The sequence below is a fragment of the Salvelinus namaycush genome, chromosome 16 (assembly GCF_016432855.1).
Source record: "Salvelinus namaycush isolate Seneca chromosome 16, SaNama_1.0, whole genome shotgun sequence".
NCBI lineage: Eukaryota > Metazoa > Chordata > Actinopteri > Salmoniformes > Salmonidae > Salvelinus > Salvelinus namaycush.
Window position 1 is genome coordinate 29,548,595 of NC_052322.1, and position 19,044 is coordinate 29,567,638.

The 19,044-nt window shown below is 43.9% G+C and overlaps 1 protein-coding gene across 1 annotated transcript in view; it reads left to right on the forward strand.

Annotated features, from left to right (window-relative positions):
• The first annotated feature begins 263 nt into the window (after positions 1-263).
• The window catches only part of LOC120061619 (piezo-type mechanosensitive ion channel component 2-like), a 39,268-nt gene continuing 20,487 nt past the window's right edge, over positions 264-19,044 (forward strand). The window contains exons 1-22 of the mRNA XM_039011522.1: positions 264-270; positions 2,926-3,027; positions 3,250-3,295; positions 3,390-3,543; positions 3,795-4,026; positions 4,269-4,482; positions 4,772-4,943; positions 5,201-5,293; positions 5,395-5,404; positions 6,198-6,361; positions 6,951-7,329; positions 7,532-7,713; positions 10,746-10,894; positions 14,790-14,957; positions 15,964-16,005; positions 16,466-16,593; positions 16,770-16,942; positions 17,118-17,294; positions 17,517-17,669; positions 17,932-18,132; positions 18,276-18,480; positions 18,687-18,788. Of these exons, the coding sequence (XP_038867450.1) occupies positions 264-270; positions 2,926-3,027; positions 3,250-3,295; positions 3,390-3,543; positions 3,795-4,026; positions 4,269-4,482; positions 4,772-4,943; positions 5,201-5,293; positions 5,395-5,404; positions 6,198-6,361; positions 6,951-7,329; positions 7,532-7,713; positions 10,746-10,894; positions 14,790-14,957; positions 15,964-16,005; positions 16,466-16,593; positions 16,770-16,942; positions 17,118-17,294; positions 17,517-17,669; positions 17,932-18,132; positions 18,276-18,480; positions 18,687-18,788 (3,253 nt within the window). The remainder of the gene's footprint in view (positions 271-2,925; positions 3,028-3,249; positions 3,296-3,389; positions 3,544-3,794; positions 4,027-4,268; positions 4,483-4,771; positions 4,944-5,200; positions 5,294-5,394; positions 5,405-6,197; positions 6,362-6,950; positions 7,330-7,531; positions 7,714-10,745; positions 10,895-14,789; positions 14,958-15,963; positions 16,006-16,465; positions 16,594-16,769; positions 16,943-17,117; positions 17,295-17,516; positions 17,670-17,931; positions 18,133-18,275; positions 18,481-18,686; positions 18,789-19,044) is intronic.

Here is a 19,044-nt window from a genome sequence, read left to right on the forward strand (position 1 = left end):
AATTATTGATTTCTGTTTCAACTGTGCTTTTTTGGATTTTACATAAGATGGACTCAACATAATGAACAATCACATAAAATACAGCACCCAATAAAAAAATTACAGTATGTACCTAGATATTATATTATACATACAAATAAACATCCATGTAAAATCTTTGTTATCTCTCCATAGCGTCATCCTTCCGGTACAATGGTCTGTCTGTGGTGTATTTCCTTTTTCTACTCACCCTTCCCCTGCTGCCAAACCCCTCTCTCACCTCCATGCAAGGTAAGAGCTCAGAGGAACACCACTTGGTCTGAAATGGCACCTCAAGTTTTAGACTATAAACAATAAGGCACATTTTATTCCAAGTTACACTGTATTTTATTCTATGCTACAGGGTCCTCTATAGGTTTTAATGTTTGCTAATAAACACCATGTTTGATAAATGTGGCTCTTGGGAGACAAATCATTTTAATGTTCATGTTTATTGGGCTGCCTGTCTATTATTTCCAGAATAGTGTTAAATTACACTCATATAGGGTTCTTCGGTTTGTCCACATTGGGGAACCCTTTTTGGTGCTAGGTAGAACCCTTTGCAAGGTTCCTACCTAGAACCCTCTATGTGGGGTTCTTCATAGAGCCCCCTGTATAAGGTTCTGCCTGGAACCCTCTATGAAAGGTTCTACCAAGAACCATTTTATAGTCTAAAGATTCTTACTAGAACCATCTATGAAGGGTTCTACCGATAACCGTTTTATCTTTGGAGGGTTCTTCCTAGAACCGTCTATGAATGGTTACACCAGCCTCATTAGCCTTTAAAATAAAATTCTTTATAACAATAATTACATATATCAAAATGCCTTTATTTGAGGGCCTGCTTATACCCTAACACATCAGGCTTGGAAGTCACATTATGCTGGCTTGCAAATAGATGTCTAATTCCTACTGGAATCTAACCAGAGTTAGGATATCCAACAAGTGGAACTTTTTATCACCCGCAACCTGCATTCAGAATGAATACCAGGGTAGGGAAGATTGAATACTGAGACTACCTCAATCATCTAAACTGGAACTACAATCCCAGTAACAGGCATAATAAGTTGTGTGTAATAAGTACTAACAGATTGGATTAGTTAAAAAAAAGGTTATTTATCTTTGTGTAGCATAAAATGTATCAACCAATCAATGTACATGCAAAAACACAGATATTAAAACAAACAATTCTGAAAATAACCCACAATAGAGCATGCTGGGAAATATGGCTCCATGTAGAACCTTCTTGCCTTTCAAAAAATCATTCTTGCCTTCCAAACAATCATCATAGGATGTTAAAGGTTCTAGGTAGGACCCTTTGCCTTACAAAGAGCCATTGTCTTCCAAAAATGGTTCTTTGGATAAAAACAGTTCTAGGTAGAACCCTATCCCTCCACAAAGAACCCTTTTGGAACCCTTTTTTCTAAGCGTGTTGCAGTGTGTGTGTGTGTGTGTGTGCAAGTTTGTGTGATTCCTCAACTCATATTGACCAACATACAAACATGTGTGTGCATTCTATTGTATGTTTATCAATAAAGTTGATGAATTAAAAGATTGGCCATGTACTTTGTAAAGGGATGTAGCCAGTATGGCCTGATCTATAATGTATAACCTACTAATTACATACTGTAGTGGAATGAAATGTTGTGGTGTCAGCGTTTGCGATATGGTTGCATGCTGGACTGTTAGCCTTTTTCTCTTTAAAAGCTTTGTTGATAATTTTTCAATCTTTGTCTTGCTAATATAACACCACCCGTGGGTTGAGTGGTCAGGGGTGGGGTGCAGAGATTAAACACATCATACTGAAGCAGAATTGACCGGCCTTCACTTAGTAGAGCAGAAATGAAACAAAGCTTTTAGTAAAAACCCGGGCATCGGAAGCCCATTTGCTGGCTCAGCTAATGCTGCACCATTCCACCAGGCCTTGTTTTCACTCTTCTCTCTTAATTATAGGGGTCAGCCTCTGTTAATATGCCACTGATGTCTTACTGCTCTGTTCTGTTCGGTTATTGCCTACAAAGGAAATTGTTGGCTTTTGTTGGAGTTGAATATTTTAACATTTCAAGAACACCCCCTTAATATAAAGAAAAGACATACAAATTTCAAAGAGCATTATAAATCTTTGTCTTCATAGATACGGTACCTATTCGATGTACACACACAAATAAACTGAAACCAAATGTCTTTGTTAAGTACAACCGTTATCTTTTTTTGATTGAATTTGTTCTGCTGTTCAGGGGAATCAAGATCCATGAAGCCTACTTTATTAAACTATCAATCACAGAAACTGCTCTTAAGACACAGAGTAACTGTGGTTTAAATACTGCTGTTAGGCATCCTTTGGGAAGGCAGAATGTGACGATCCTCGTTTAGTAAGCTCAGCTCACTATGTCTCTGTAAGTACAGAGACCTATGGTATCTGCATTCTCACAGTAGACTCTACCACTATCCTCAGCCATTAAGATGGGGGAAAATGGAGTAAAAAAAGGCCATTAAAAGTAACAGCCTAATTACATGCAGTTTAATTTTGTAATTAAAAATAAAATAATATTTAACCAGGGAAGTCAGTTAAGAACAAATTCTTATTTTCAATGACGGCCTAGGAACAGTGGGTTAACTGCCTCGTTCAGGGGCAGAATGAGAGTTTTAGCTTGTCAGCTCGGGGATTTGATCTTGCAACTTTTCGGTTATTAGTCCAATGCTCTAACCACTAGGCTACCTGCCAGTGACCCCCCTGTGGATGATAACAAAATACCGACTGGCTGATCTGAATACCTTGTATGTGTCTTGGAGGGGTAGGGAATAGGAAGAAAGACATATTATTTCTCACAAAAATTGAAAGTAAAGTTTCCATTCTCTTCTATTCTCCCCCCAGTAATCTGTGTCTCTGGTCTTCTATTTCTGAAGGAAAAACAGGGAAGTTCCTGCTGCTCATCTGTTCTACCAGCGTGACGTTTCTGGCTCTCCAGTGTTTCATGCAGATCACTTTTGCCTACGTGCCTCAGTATGGTAAGATAACACCAGCCGCTATCATCTCACTGAGCTACTAAAAACAAATACTCTGAGATGCTGCTGGACAGCAACCAAAGGAGAGACAGATGTTTGTTTTAGCATTTTAATACACGGAGAGTATAATGAACTTACTCATTCAAGAAAATATTTATGAGGGCGGATGTTGCTTTGGAATTTTGCTGATAAGACGAGACTTGATTTCTATTTGTTGTTCAACAGAGAACGAATATTGGGAGAATATTCTCTACCATCTGGGCATTGTACGGTAGGGCAACATTTTCTTTACTTTTTAAAAAGTGACTTTGGTGTTGTTTCTAATGTGGGTGTTGTTAATCACTTGTTGTGTGTTGTGTCCCCAGGTTCAGTTTGGTGGATGCAGGGAACATTGTGCGTCTCTTAGCCCCTGATCTGGGGCTCTTCCTGTCAGAGCTCTTCATACTGCGCTTGATCAGGAAGCTGCTGCGCCCCATGCCCCAACTTAACCAGAACTGTATCGCACCCTCTGACCCTGAGGTATGCACATAGCCAATTTCATCTGCCTCTTTTGTTCAATTCACAGTACACAGAAGTTGAACCATTATTGTTTTAAATGAGAGCGTTAGAAATGTACATCGTACATGCCAATATGTTGTAAAGAATTTGAAGGTGAGGCGCATCACCTTCTAATGCAGTATTTCAGCACTTCTTCTCTAGTGGTTTGAACATGGAACTCCTTTAGATTGAATCTGTTACAAAGTAAAATGTTGTTATGTCTGTCAAACTAGTGCTCTTTTGACAAGCAGGATGTGGAGATGTCCGACTCAGAGTCTGAGGTTGGCAGTGAAGTCACAGACGGCTCGTCTTATGACAGCTCAGATGAAAGCATAGCGGTGCCGGCAGACCTTCCTCAGTTTGTCCAGAAGTTCATTGCATTTTCCCTTGGACTGCGCCTCTTGCTGTCCGCCATCATGAACACAGCAGGGAAAGTAGTGGTCACCATACTACTAGGGCTGGCAGGTACATCTCAAAAGGCTTCACTTTCCTTGCTGTGGATTGTAATCTAATTCATTGCATTCAAAGAAGTCACTTTGGATTCTTATGTACTATTCTTGAGAGCCAGACTCAAAGTCTTGCATTGGCTCAGCCTTCTCCGCTGTATAGCCCAGCCAAATTAAGACAACTCATTTACTATCTGCTCCCCCACACTACTATAATCTTCTCCTTTCTCCCCTTGACTGGTCCTTATCCCCATGTACCAGGCATTGCTCTGCCCTCCCTGACCTCAGTGGTGTATTTCGGGACGTTCCTGGGCCTGGTGTGGTGGTGGGTTTTTCTCCACTCCGTCAGCTTGCTGCTCTTCGGTACCCTCTGTGTGATGATGGCTATATTCAGCGCCGGTCACCTGTTGAGCCTCTACCTGTACCAGCTGCCCCTGGCCCAACAGATCATACCCCCACAGGACATCTACGCCAGGTAGGGCCATGGGACCAGGATGTAGCATCACAGGATACTGGCTGGACACTGACTGTACAGATACACACAGTCCTTTTTACCATATTGGTTTGCAGGCTGAAACCCAGCCACTGAAAAACGTATTGTATTTATTAATATTGTCGAAATAGAAAATAATTACACACTCTACTACACTGGACACAGACATACACAAATCCCTGTTAAATTTCATAAACTGATACATGCCATCTATCCACTGTGAATATTGTTTGTTAACCGATCTGGTGCATCTCTCTCTGATTTTGTTCAGGCTGTTTGGTATAACAGCGGTCATCCAAACCAATGAGACTGAGCCATACAGTCTGGGTCTGCAGCCAGACATCAGCTGGCCTGTCTTCACCAACCCCATGGTGCTGCTGCTCCTTTATTACACACTGGTGGCTCTGCTGCACAAGTGGGTCAACCTCACTGAGGAGGAGGAGGTACTTTTACTAAGACTGAGGCACCAATGCAACTAAGAGGCCTAAGTTATTGATTGTGTCCGAAATGGCACCCTATTCCCTATATAGTGCACTACTATATGGCTAGGGCTCTATACAGTGAATAGGGTGCCATTTCATATGCAGCCAATGACTTGTTGATGAAAGAAAAATGGGGTTTAAGCTGCTGGTTTATGCTTTATTGGAGGTGTTCATTGTGTGTCAGTCATTTCATGGTGCTGTCTGTGTATTTCTGCCAGGATACTCTGGAGAAGTCTGAGAGTCCAGTAGAAGCTCTTGAGGATCCCCCCAGCTTCTCCAAGATCTTATTCATCTCAGGAGACAGATTGGAGGTGTTAAAATATTCTACATTTCCCAATCTAGCCTCTTGTAGTGTTACCAACAAGATTCTCTACACATTTCTTGAACAGTTGTCTTTCTTTGTCTATCACAGCTACTGACCAGTACGGATGATGAAGCGTACATGCCAGATGAGGAGGTACATGAACTACATTCTGCTCTCCCAATGTACACCAAAGTCTTGTTGTTATAACTACTTTAAAGAGACTTTAAATGCCGGGTTAGACACTGTAAATTTGGTGTGCATCACTTTTCTTCAAAGACAAAATTCATAGTAAACAGTTTTTCCTCTGCAGCCAATGGTTTTACTGATGAGCAGATCATGGCATGATCTGAGAGGACAGGAGATGGGGTCACTGATGGGAGGGCCAGCGGCAGGATATACAAACTGCTACCCTCCACCACAATATGAAGGAATAGACTTGGCACCCTCACAAGGTAGATGACGTATGGGAAGTATTATTGGTCACATTTTATTTGGATAGTCCAGAATGCTCATCTGTAGATGCATAACTATCTGTTGATGAGCAACTGCTTGCTAATGTTACGGTTAGGGTTACGGTTAGGTTTAGAATAAAGGTAAGGGTTAAGTTTAGGGTTAGATTAAAGGTTAAGGTTAGGGTTAGTGCTAGGGTTAGGATTAGTAAATAGTGTAAATGTTACTGATAGTCTGTAGAGAATCTACAGATGGACTATCCAAATAAAGTGTCACCGTATTATTTATATCCACTTGAATATTTTGATCTTACCCAGTCATGAATAAATGGTAGTTAACTGATATTGAATAAATATCCCTCACTAATGTAGAAACTGACACGGCACAGTTTTAAAATATGCCAATTATATGGAATAGAAACTCTTCTAAACTCCTTCTTCCAGCTGTTTCTCCTCTCTCAGAGTCAGAGGAGTTGGAAGAGATGAGTGAGGAAGAGAAGAAGAGGAGTGAGGTGTCTATGAGTGATACAGAGACTGTTCTCACCCCTCCTGGCCCCAGTGGACTGGTTGTGTTTGGCTTGTTCATCATGAAGCACAGCTACGTCAGCGCACTCATCATCATGATGGTAAACAACTTTAGTCACTGAACAATTAACTTTCTGAAAACAATTCCTTTAAAAGTCAAACTGAATAGAGATCAATTACCTTCACATCTCTGTAACATAAACATGGTTATATAACTACACTAGGGGAAAAAAGTGCTATCTACAACCTAAAAGGGTTCTTCAGATGCCCCATAGCAAAATCCTTTGAAGAACCCTTTTTGGTTCCAGATAGAACTGTTTCGGGTTCCATGTAGAACCCATTCCTCAAAGGGTTCTACATGGCACCCAAAAGGGTTCTCCTATGGGGACAGCTGAAGAACCCTTTTGGAACCCATTTTTCTAAGAATGAATTTAAGATGTGTAGAGTGTCAGCGGCAGGTAGCCGAGTGTTTAGAGCATTGGGACAGTAACCGAAAGGTTGCTGGATGGAATCCTCTAGCAGACAATGTAAAAATCTGTCATTCTGCCACTGAGCAAGGCGGTTAACCCACTGTTCCCCGGGGGCTGAAGATGTGGATGTCGATTAAGGCAGCCCCCCACACCTCTCTGATTCATTCTGTTGGACAACTGACTAGGTACCCCTGTGTCCTGTGTTCCTTCAACCCCTCAGGTGTGGAGCATCACCTATAACAGCTGGCTGACGTTTGCCCTGCTGGTGTGGTCGTGTCTGATCTGGATAATGCGTGACCGTCGGCGCTACGCCATGATGAGTGCACCCTTCCTGGCAGTGTACGGCACCGTGCTGCTACTGCTTGCCTTCCTGAGCAGTCTGAGGCTGCGGCGGGATGAGCTTTACCCTGACCTAGCCCACGCCGTGCTGGTAGACTTTGACATGGCCAGTTACCCAGCACCCTGCGTCCACCTGGGAGCCAAGGTGTTCTACGCCTTCAGCTTCTTGCTTCTGTTCCGTCAACAACTGAAGGAGAAACAGGAAGAGCAGGATCTGAAGGAGTCAGAAGAGTCTCTGGATGAAGTCAAAGTGCTACCACGTCTGGACTCTTCTCCTTTTATGCATACTTTATGGATTCAAACTGATAAAGTCACATTCTCTAATACAGTAACAAATGCATTAGAAATGAAAATTATATTGTACCCAGGTGTCTGTAACATTCTTCACTTAACAGTGCTCTAACCCACAGAGGTGTTTGACCCTTTGAACCAGTTCTATGTTGTGTTCCTCCTCTCCCTTAGCGGATGAAGGTGATACCTCCCTCATAATGGAGATGCTAGGTTCAGTGGTCAAGGGAACCCTGGTGAAGTACTGGATCCTGTTCTGCTGCTCCATGTTCTTTGTGGTCAGCTTCTCCGGGAAGGTGATGGTCTACAAGATCCTCTACATTGTGCTGTTCCTCTTCTGTGTCGTCCTCTATCAGGTGGGCCTCATACTTACTTCTAGATAATGTTAAACCAATGTTGTTGTGTATACTATACAGGAAATACCATATGGATTGTGCTATATAAATAAAGTTTATATTATATACGATTCTATCTACAATGTTATTAAAAAGAGAAGGGAATTAACAAACTGAGTGAAAGATTGTGTCAAATGAAAAGGAAAACGGCTGTGAAATTGTTTGATTTAAGAGCCATATAATCTAGTTGACCAAAAAGTTAAGTTCAGACCATCGCTCTGTAAATACAGTACCTTATCACTGACCCCACTCACCCTTACACAGTATGATTGTCTCACACGCTAGTAATGCTACTGATATGGTAATTAACTAACTAACTAATAGTCATCATTAGCTGTTTACGGCACTTAAGAAGCGAAGAGGGTCAACAAAACGTTATGACACATTTACTGCCCATTTGCATCCAATACCTCAACAACAGCTCGAGACTCTCATCAATACCTCAACGACAGCTCGAGACTCTCATCAATACAGATCCGGTTATGAATATTGATCCTACTTCGTAAACACAGACACAAAACATTTATGCTGCTGTTTTCCTGGTTTCCTGACCCATCTTGTATTTCTGCTGACCTTTTAGCTCTGAGCACTTACAGAAGCTTAATGGCTTATACTACCTCACACCACACATACTGTAAGAAAGCCAAGATGACCCTTTTGTTTATCATTGCCAGCAGTATAGTTGTTTCACATGCAGTCTGACTGAGGGGAAATATATATTGTGTATATTGCTGCATTAAATTTAATAATTTAGTTATTATTATATAAATAAATTGTGAATGTGTAATTAACATATGAAGACAGGGGACACATTCTTTTCACACCACTTTGATACAGCTACGACTGGAAGGGATTTTCATAGCAGGTTAGGAGAGCATTTTTGCTAACCCTAACCCTTTTCCTAGCCTTAACCTAATTCTCCAAACCTGCTAAGTTAATTCTCCCAACCTACTGCGTAAGTTTTCCTAACCTGCTAAAAAAGTAACTTCCGGTTGTACACTCTTAGAAAAAAAGGGGCTAAGTAACTCTTTTATCTTTGGAGGGTTCTTCCTAGAACCCGCAATGAGCAGTTCCAACAGCCTTATTAGCCTTTACAATTGCATTATTTATGATAATACATTACATATATCGTAAGGCCTTTATTTGAGGGGCTAATAATACCCTAACATAGTGATGTTGCCATATCAGGCCTGCAAGTCACATTATGCTGGCTTGCAAAGTGATGTGTGATTCCTATTGGAATCCAGAGTTAGGAATTGTTAACCTCTAAGGGATATTTGCCCCCCCCCCCCTGCGGGACAGTTGAGCTAACCTAGGCTAATGTGATTAGCATGTTAGCATGGGGTTGTAAGTAACAAAACATTTCCCTAGGACATAGACATATCTGATATGGGCAGAAAGCTTACATTCTTGCTAATCTAACTGCACTGTCCAATTTACAGTAGCTATTACAGTGAAAGAATGCCATGCTATTGTTTGAGGAGAGTGCACAAGTAGGAACTTGAAAATGTATTAATAAACCAATTAGGCACATTTGGGCAGTCTTGATACAACATTTTGAACAGATGCAATGGTTCATTGGATCAGTCTAAAACATTGCACATACACTGCTGCCATCTAGTGGCCAAAATCTTAATTGCGCCTGGGCTGGAATAATACATTATGGTCTTTATTTTGCATTTCAAAGATGATGGTACAGAATTTTAAAATTGATTCTTTGTATTATCCTTTACCAGATCTAGTGTGTTATATTCTCCTACATTAATTTCACATTTCCACAAACTTCAAAGTGTTTCCTTTAAAATGATATCAAGAATATGCATATCCTTGCATCAGGTCCTGAGCTACAGGCAGTAGATTTGGGTATGTCCTTTTAGGCGAAAATTTAAAAAAAGGGTTGGATCCTTACCTGCAACCTGCATTCAGTTTCGTGTAACACGGAACCCAAACCAACTGCGCGCGTGCGCCATCGTGCATAAATGTATTTTGTCCCCCCGCACCAAACGCGATCACGACACGCAGGTTAAAATATCAAAACAAACTCTGAACCAATGACATTAATTTGGAGACAGGTCGAAAAGCATTAAACATGTATGGCAATTTAGCTAGCTAGCTTGCACTTGCTAGCTAATTTGTCCTATTTAGCTAGCTAATTTGTCCTGGGATATAAACATTGAGTTGTTATTTTACCTGAAATGCACAAGGTCCTCCACTCCGACAATTAATCCACACATAAAACGGTCAACCGAATCGTTTCTAGTCATCTCTCCTCCTTCCAGGCTTTTTCATCTTTGAACTTATATGGTGATTGGCATCTAAACTTTCATAGTATTACCACGACGACCGGCAACAAAGTTCATCTTTCAATCACCCACGTGAGTATAACCAATGAGGAGATGGCACGTGGGTACCTGCTTCTATAAACCAATGAGGAGATGGGAGAGGCAGGACTTGCAGTGTGATCTGCGTCAGAAATAGGAATTATTTCTATTTTAGCCCTTGGCAACGCAGATGCTCGTTGACGCGCGCGAGCAGTGTGGGCGCAATAATTGAATAACATAGATTCCTACATTTATTTTGCAACGCTCGTGCACACGACGCTCCCGGTGTAGTCGGCCTATTAAAGGTTTTAGGTAGAACCCTTTGCCTTACAAAGAACCCTTGTCTTCTTAAAAGCGTTCTTCAGATCAAAACAGTTCTTGGTAGAACCCTATCCCCCCGCAAATAACCCTTTATTCTAAGAGTGTAGCTGTATCAAAGTGGTGGGAAAAGAGTGTTTCTCTCGAAGACTGCGATGATAAATGGGTTTGAAAAGACAACTTGTTTTGTGGACGCCTGTTGTCATGAAATGTGGGTAGTAATTGAGGGAAATCAGAGTGCTTGAATGATCTATATAAAATAACATATTTTACTGTTAACATTGCTCCCTGTGATTAGTATTTGTAGAGTGATTTGACCTTGATTATCATGGTATCGATGTTATCGTTCCTCAGATCCGTTATGACGTGTGGAGGCGAGTGCTAAAGTACTTCTGGGCGGTGGTGGTGGGCTACTCCATGGTTGTCCTGATAGCCATCTACATGTACCAGTTTAAGACAGTGTCTGGCCTGTTCAGACAGATCATGGGCATGTCTGAGGAAGGGTGAGTGTGTATGGTGGCACTGTGGCCAACCCTATACATTCACAGTGCTTCTTATGCCTCCATATTGTTGTAGTCACCCCAAGACTTTAAAGTGCTACAATGTTTTTTTATATTGATTTTAATTTTAACTTTTTAATTTTAATTTTTTATTATTATTATTCTAATATTTTTTTAAGGGGTGGATCAGCTTAATATTGCGGAAAGAATGTTGCTTCCAATGTAATTGTCTGCATCATTTCCAATCCCCCATATTTTTTGGGTAAATATATATATCCACACACGCATGCATACATATACACATATACACATATATACATACACATACCTATATAGACATACTTTTTAAAAAGAATATACCATTATTAGTGCTACAGTGTTAAGTGATTCATTGATTCATTCATTGGCCAGAAATTCCTCATATCTTGTACCCTGTGTCTGAAAGTCTCCCTGATGATCCATGACTAATAACATACTGTATGTAACGGCTTTCCTCCTCCTCTTCATCCGAAGAGGAGGAGCAGGGATTGAACCAAAATGCAGCTTCTTGATATGACATGATTTATTAAATAAAAGACGAAAAAACACGAAAACACTTTAACAAACTACAAAACAACAAACGACGTAGACGCACCTGAACATAAGAATTTACATGACACGAAGAACGCATGAAACAGGAACAGACTACATAAACCGAACAACCGAACAAACAAACCGAAAACAGTCCCGTGTGGCGCAACGTACATAGACACAGACACAGGAGACAACCACCCACAAACAAACAGTGTGAAAACACCTACCTTAATATGACTCTCAATCAGAGGAAATGAAAACCACCTGCCTCTAATTGAGAGCCATATCAGGTACCCATTAACCAACATAGAAACAGAAAACATAGACTGCCCACCCAAACTCACGTCCTGACCAACTAACACATACAAAAACAGGTCAGGAACGTGACATAACCCCCCCCTTAAGGTGCGAACTCCGGGCGCACCAGCACAAAGTCTAGGGGAGGGTCAGGGTGGGCATCTGACCACGGTGGTGGCTCAGGCTCTGGGCGAGGTCCCCACCCCACCATAGTCAATCCCAGCTTACTTCTCCCCCTCAGAATGACCACCCACCTATTCCACCCACCTAATATAAGAGGCAACACCAAAATAAGGGACAGCTCCGGGACAAGGTAGCTCAGGACAGAGAGGTAGGTCAGGATAGAGAGGTAGCTCAAGATAGAGAGGTAGCTCAGGATAGAGGGGCAACTCCGGACTGAAGGGCAGCTCCGGACAGAGAGACAGCTCTGGACTGAGTGGCAGTTCTGGATACATGGCAGCTCTGGACGCTCATGACTAGCTGACGGCTCTGGACGCTCATGGCTGGCTGACGGCTCTGGACGCTCATGGCTGGCTGACGGCTCTGGACGCTCATGGCTCGCTGACGGCTCTGGACGCTCATGGCTCGCTGACGGCTCTGGCAGATCCTGTCTGGTTGGCGGCTCTGGCAGATCCTGTCTGGTTGGCGGCTCTGGCAGATCCTGTCTGGTTGGCGGCTCTGGCAGATCCTGTCTGGTTGGCGGCTCTGGCAGATCCTGTCTGGTTGGCGGCTCTGGCAGATCCTGACTGACGAATGGCTCTAGCGGCTCCTGACTGACTAACGGCTCTGGACAGACGGGCGGCTCTAATGGCTCGGGACAGACGGATGGCTCAGACGGCGCTGGGGAGACGGATGGCTCAGACGGCGCTGGGGAGACGGATGGCTCAGACGGCGCTGGGGAGACGGATGGCTCAGATGGCGCTGGGGAGACGGATGGCTCAGACGGCGCTGGGGAGACGGATGGCTCAGATGGCGCTGAGGAGACGGATGGCTCAGATGGCGCTGCGGAGACGGATGGCTCAGACTGATCCTGTCTGGCGGAAGGCTTTGGCTGCTCCTGTCTGGCGGAAGGCTCTAGCGGCTCCTGTCTGGCGGAAGGCTCTAGCGGCTCCAGTCTGGCGGAAGGCTCTGTAGGCTCATGGCAGACGGGCGGCTTTGAAGGCTCAATACAGACGGGCAGTTCATGCGGCGCTTGGCAGACGGACAGTTCAGGCGCCGTTGGGCAGACGGCAGACTCTGGCCGGCTGAGACGCACTGTAGACCTGGTGCGTAGTGCCGGAACTGGAGGCACCGGGCTAAGGACACGCACCTTCATGCTAGTGCGGGGAGCAGGGACAGGGCACACTGGACTCTCAAAGCGTACTATTTGCCTGGTGCGTGGTACCGGCACTGGTGGCACCGGGCTGAGGGCACGCACATCAGGACGAGTACGGGGAGAAGGAACAGTGTGTACAGGGCTTTGGAGACGCACAGGTGGCTTAGTGCGTGGTGCCGGAACTGGAGGCACTGGGCTGGAGACACGCACCATAGGAAGAGTGCGTGGAGGAGGAACAGGGCTCTGAAAACGCACTGGAAGCCTGGTGCGTGGTGTAGGCACTGGTGGTACTGGGCTGGGGCGGGGAGGTAGCTCCGGAAATACCGGACCGTGCAAGCGTACTGGCTCCCTTGAGCATTGAGCCTGCCCAACCTTACCTGGTTGAATGCTCCCCGTCGCCCGACCAGTGCGGGGAGGTGGAATAACCCGCACCGGGCTATGTAGGCGAACCGGGGACACCATGCGTAAGGCTGGTGCCATGTATGCCGGCCCAAGGAGACGTACTGGTGGCCAGATATGTAGAGCCGGCTTCATGGCACTTGGCTCAATGCTCAATCTAGCCCTACCAGTGCGGGGAGGTGGAATAACCCGCACCGGGCTATGCACACGTACAGGAGACACCGTGCGCTCTACTGCGTAACACGGTGTCTGCCCGTACTCCCGCTCTCCACGGTTAGCCTGGGAAGTGGGCGCAGGTCTCCTACCTGCCCTCGGCCCACTACCTCTTAGCCCCCCCCCAAGAAATTTTTGGGGTTTCTTCTCGGGCTTCCTTGCTAGCCGTGTACCTTCATATCTCCGGTCTTGAGCTTGATTCTCCGGCTTCCAGCCACGTCTCCTAGCTGCCTCCTCATACCACCGCTGTTGGGCTCTCGCTGCCTCCATCTCCTCACGAGCGCGGCGATATTCCCCAATGTGCGCCCAGTGTCCTTTTCCCTCTAATACTTCCTCCCAAGTCCATGAGTCCTGATCTCTTGGCCGCTGCTCGAACTTGCGCTGCTTGGTTCTGGAGAGGTGGGTGGTTCTGTAACGGCTTTCCTCCTCCTCTTCATCCGAAGAGGAGGAGCAGGGATTGAACCAAAATGCAGCTTCTTGATATGACATGATTTATTAAATAAAAGACGAAAAAACACGAAAACACTTTAACAAACTACAAAACAACAAACGACGTAGACGCACCTGAACATAAGAACTTACATGACACGAAGAACGCATGAAACAGGAACAGACTACATAAACCGAACAACCGAACAAACAAACCGAAAACAGTCCCGTGTGGCGCAACGTACATAGACACAGACACAGGAGACAACCACCCACAAACAAACAGTGTGAAAACACCTACCTTAATATGACTCTCAATCAGAGGAAATGAAAACCACCTGCCTCTAATTGAGAGCCATATCAGGTACCCATTAACCAACATAGAAACAGAAAACATAGACTGCCCACCCAAACTCACGTCCTAACCAACTAACACATACAAAAACTAACAGAAAACAGGTCAGGAACGTGACACTGTAGGCATCCCAGGAGGTTGATGGCACCTTAATTGGGGAGCACGGGCTCTTGGTAATGGCTGGAGCGGAATCAGTGGAATGGTATAAAATACATCAAACATATGGTTCCCATGTGTTTGATGTCATTCCATTAGCACCGTTAACACCACTGGTAGACGTTATATGCTCAGTGCTGTCCCTGTCCTCTGTCCTCTAGTCTGCGTGATCTGGGGTTGGAGCAGTACGACACTGTGGAGCTGTTTGCTCGGATCCTCCTCCCTGCAGCCTTCCTATTGGCCTGCATCCTGCAGCTGCACTATTTCAACCAGGACTTCCTGGAGCTCACCAACCTGGACAACATACCTGTCCGCCAGGGACAATCCAGGTGGGACAGCTAACCTGATCACAACCCCTGGGATACTTAAGCAATAAGACCCGTGGGGTGTGGTATATGGCCAATATACCATGGTTAAGGGCTGTTCTTACGCACAACGTAACGTGGAGTGCCTGGATACAGCCCTTAGCTGTGGTATATTTGCCATATACCACAAACCCCGGAGGTGCCTTATTGCTATTATAAACTGATTACCAACGTAATTAGAAGAGTAAAAATAAATGTTTTGTCATACAACGTATACGGTCTGATATACCATGGCATTCAGCCAATCAGCATTCAGGGCTCGAACCACCCAGTTTATAATGTGCTTTATATCAGGGAGGAGGGAACTGTTACTAGTCCATCAAAGTGGTCCTTTCATGTCATTTTCATGTCAACTGGTATTTTTAGAGGCATTTTCTTAAAGGTCCAATGCAGCTGTTTTCATCTCAATATCAAATAATTTCTGCGTAACAATTAAGTACCTTTTTTTCAATGAAAATGGTCAACAAGAAGCAAAAAAAGCTTCTTAGCAAAGAACAATTTCTCAATCAATAATTTTGCTAGGACTGTCTGGGAGTGGTCTGAGTGGGGAGTGGAAAACAGAAAACAAGCTGTTATTTGCAGAGAGGTTTGGAACTCTCTTTTGTATTGGTCTATTAACTAATTTACCGTCTAGTGATGTCTTCCCACCAAAACAGGTTGAAATTTCAGGTGGTCTTCTCAAACAGATCTTACACTAAATGGGCATTATCATAATTTTCACAATTTCACTGTATTGTTCCAACCTCATATTGTGGAAATATATTTAAAAATGTTTTTGACTGTGCTGGGCCTTTAATAAAAAAAGATGTACAATGGCATTATCAGTATAATCTAAAAATTGAAAACGGAGTAAATTAATGTAATGATCTGATTGCTCCAATTATGTTTCTTTCTTTGGAAAAACATGCTGTCATTCTCCACTCATCTCTATGTTGTGTCTCATCTATTCTGTCCATCTCTCTTCATCCAGAGAGGAAGAGCTGAGAAAATCAGTCAATGTGATAGCTGACATGTAAGAGCTGCATTTCTGTCTCAGTGAATGGCATGCTTCACACACCGTGGTTTGCCCAGTGTTTCAGAAACCTTAAACACCCTTAGTTGGGCAAACTTAAAAAAGGAGTCAAGCTCATGCTTTGATAATGTGTTGCATTAATATACAGAGAAGGCAACCCCATTTTAATGGTCAAAAATATTTTTGGGTGATATCATTTCATTCCATCAGTCCATTATGAATTATTAAAAATGGTAATGTAATATTTTTCAGATAATTTAAAAGAATGTTAGCACTCTAAGTACAATGTTTAACTGATTTGTATCTTTCCTCAGAATTAAAGAAAACATTGAAAAGTTAAAGAAACGGTACATTCTTCTATACATTTCCTTCCTTTACATGTACTGTATCATTATTATACAGTATGTACTGTATATAGTGTATTACTTATTATATGACTTGCCTACCGTCTCCCTGCTAGGATGGTGAAGGAGCAGAGTAAGCAGATGAGTGGGGAGTCAGGACGTGTGGGGAGTCAGCACACGTTGGACAGTGATGGACTGTCTGCCTCATCAGAGAAGAAATCTGAGAAGGACCGGGAGGGAACAGGTGTGTGCCTCTGAGATTCGGATTCTAATTCACTGTACCAAAAGTAAGCTCATTTTAACAGCACATAGACAGTACAAACAAATATGCCACATAAACAAAACAGTCTGTGAAATCGAGCACAGCATATCACATCTTTTATCTGACCCTGAGTCTGATGTCCTTGTTGTGTCCGCTAGGCGCCCCAGAGGAGAGTCTGACCCAATGGGGGTTGATGGTGGACCGGGCCGGCCTGCTGCTGCTCCAGGCTCTGGCTGTCTTCCAGCGGGCTCAAGAGATAAGTTGGAGGCTGCTGGAGCTCCACAGCCTCAAGATCGTCTCTACCGGCATTATCTGGGTGTCCTTGCAAGAGGTCAGGTGTCTTTACGTGACCCTGAAACTCCATGTTGTCATTGTACCTTTACCCCATTTAGAGTACATTTTATGGTGCATCAACTGCATTTACACTGCACTGATTTCACCACAAATGCTGTGTAGGGGGTCTGCACTAAACATGTGCTTTCATGCGTTGCGTTCCTTTGCCCAAGGTGTCTCTGATGAACTTCCTGTTTCTGGTACTGTGGGCCTTTGCCCTGCCCTTCCCCCGGCTCCACCCCATCGCCTCCAGTGTGTCCTCAGTCTGGGCCTGTGTCATGGTGGTGTGTAAGATGCTGTACCAGCTCAAGGTCATCAAACCTCTGGAGTACTCCTCCAACTGTACCACTGTGAGTTCACTTTCCTCTAGAATGCAAAACACTGATCAAATACTGAAAATTAATTATTCTGTAGCAGCAATATCTACTTGGTAATGGTTGGCTCCCAAGGGAATTATGTCATGTTTGCGTGCATGTGTGTGTGCGTGCGTGCATGTGTGTGTGCGTGCGTGCATGTATGTGTGTGTGTGTGACTATCTACATTTACAGTAGTATGCATCTCTGTTTGTGCAGAGCCTGGTGTCAGTTAATGGGACAGGGCTGGAGCTGGAGGGGAACATGGCAGAGCTGCTGAGGAGGTCTGTGCTTTATGTGAAGCCTGTTGACCCAGCCATATGGTGTGGAGAGCTGCGCAAGTGTGAAGACAGGATCCTGCCCTGTCTCAGGGTAAGACAAGCTTTTCACTCAGTATCTGTGGTTATTTAGTAATATTGATGTCAGATGTCATTTGTCAGTCATGCCATGCACTGTATGGCCATGAAAACCATTGAAAGAGAGATATTGAGATGTATGCATTTTAATAACAGATTAATACATAATGGCAAGTACTGTACATAGAAATTAATATCCTATTATTAGTGTGGTAGCTTCATTAATCTATGGTTCTATCGTCTGAGTGTTCTTTGGTTGTGTTTTTCTTTGATGTCAGAACCACCTGATGGTGCTGGGGCTGCTGGTGTTTGAGGTGACGGTCCATAGACATCAGCTCTACTATCGCCTCCACAATGACCTCAAGGTCCCCACCTTCACCATCATCTTCCAAGGCATCACACGCCAGCACCTGGACCAAGGTATCCTGCCCTGCATCAAGTACTTCATCAACTACTTCTTCTACAAGTTTGGCCTGGAGGTAGAGTAGCTACAACCAATATAGCTCTTTTACTGTAGCTTCCATTTGAGATTTTGTACTGTTAATCTATATGTTTTCATTTTGAAGGATCATCATGTCACAGTGGTTGCATAGCTCTTTGAGATGCTCTACCTGTCCCTCAGGTGTGCTTTGTGGTGGCGGTGAATGTGATTGGCCAACGGATGGATTTCTACGCGCTGCTGCACTCCTGTGCTCTGATGGCTGTTCTGTCACGACGACGCAGGAAGGCCATAGGGGAGATGTGGCCTAAGTACTGCTGCTTCACTGCAGGACTCATGGTGCTGCAGTACCTGCTCTGTATCGGCATCCCTCCCGCTCTCTGTGTCGGTAAGGAGAGATATCTGGAGATTACAATGTACTACAGTAGTAACTACACCATAATTGATGTGTGATTAGGATTTGAGTCACACGATTGCATATTACAAAGGCCTCATTCTAGAGTTACTGCCATTAAAAACATGTGCAGTTACCCGGTGATAGAATAGTAAATAGTTTCTATCACTGCTTTCTTAATTTTCTACTCTATCTGTCAGATTATCCATGGAGGACCTCCAGTCAGGCCCTGACCTCCAACCTCATCAAGTGGCTTTATCTGCCTGACTTCGCCATGCGTCCTGCCCCTTACTTCATTTTCTGTGAGTCTCTCTGTCTTCATCCCAACCATTTCCAATTTCAGTCATTTGTGGGAAATCTCCTATTGACATTCTTTCTTGATTTACATGAAAGTATGAATGCATATCTCAAGGATTCAGGCCATTGTCTAATATACAGTGCATTTGGAAAGTATTCAGTCCCCTTCCCTTTTTCCACACTTTGTTACATTACAGCCTCATTTTAAAATGGATTAAATAAAAAAAGTCCTGATCAATCTACACACCATACCCCATAGTA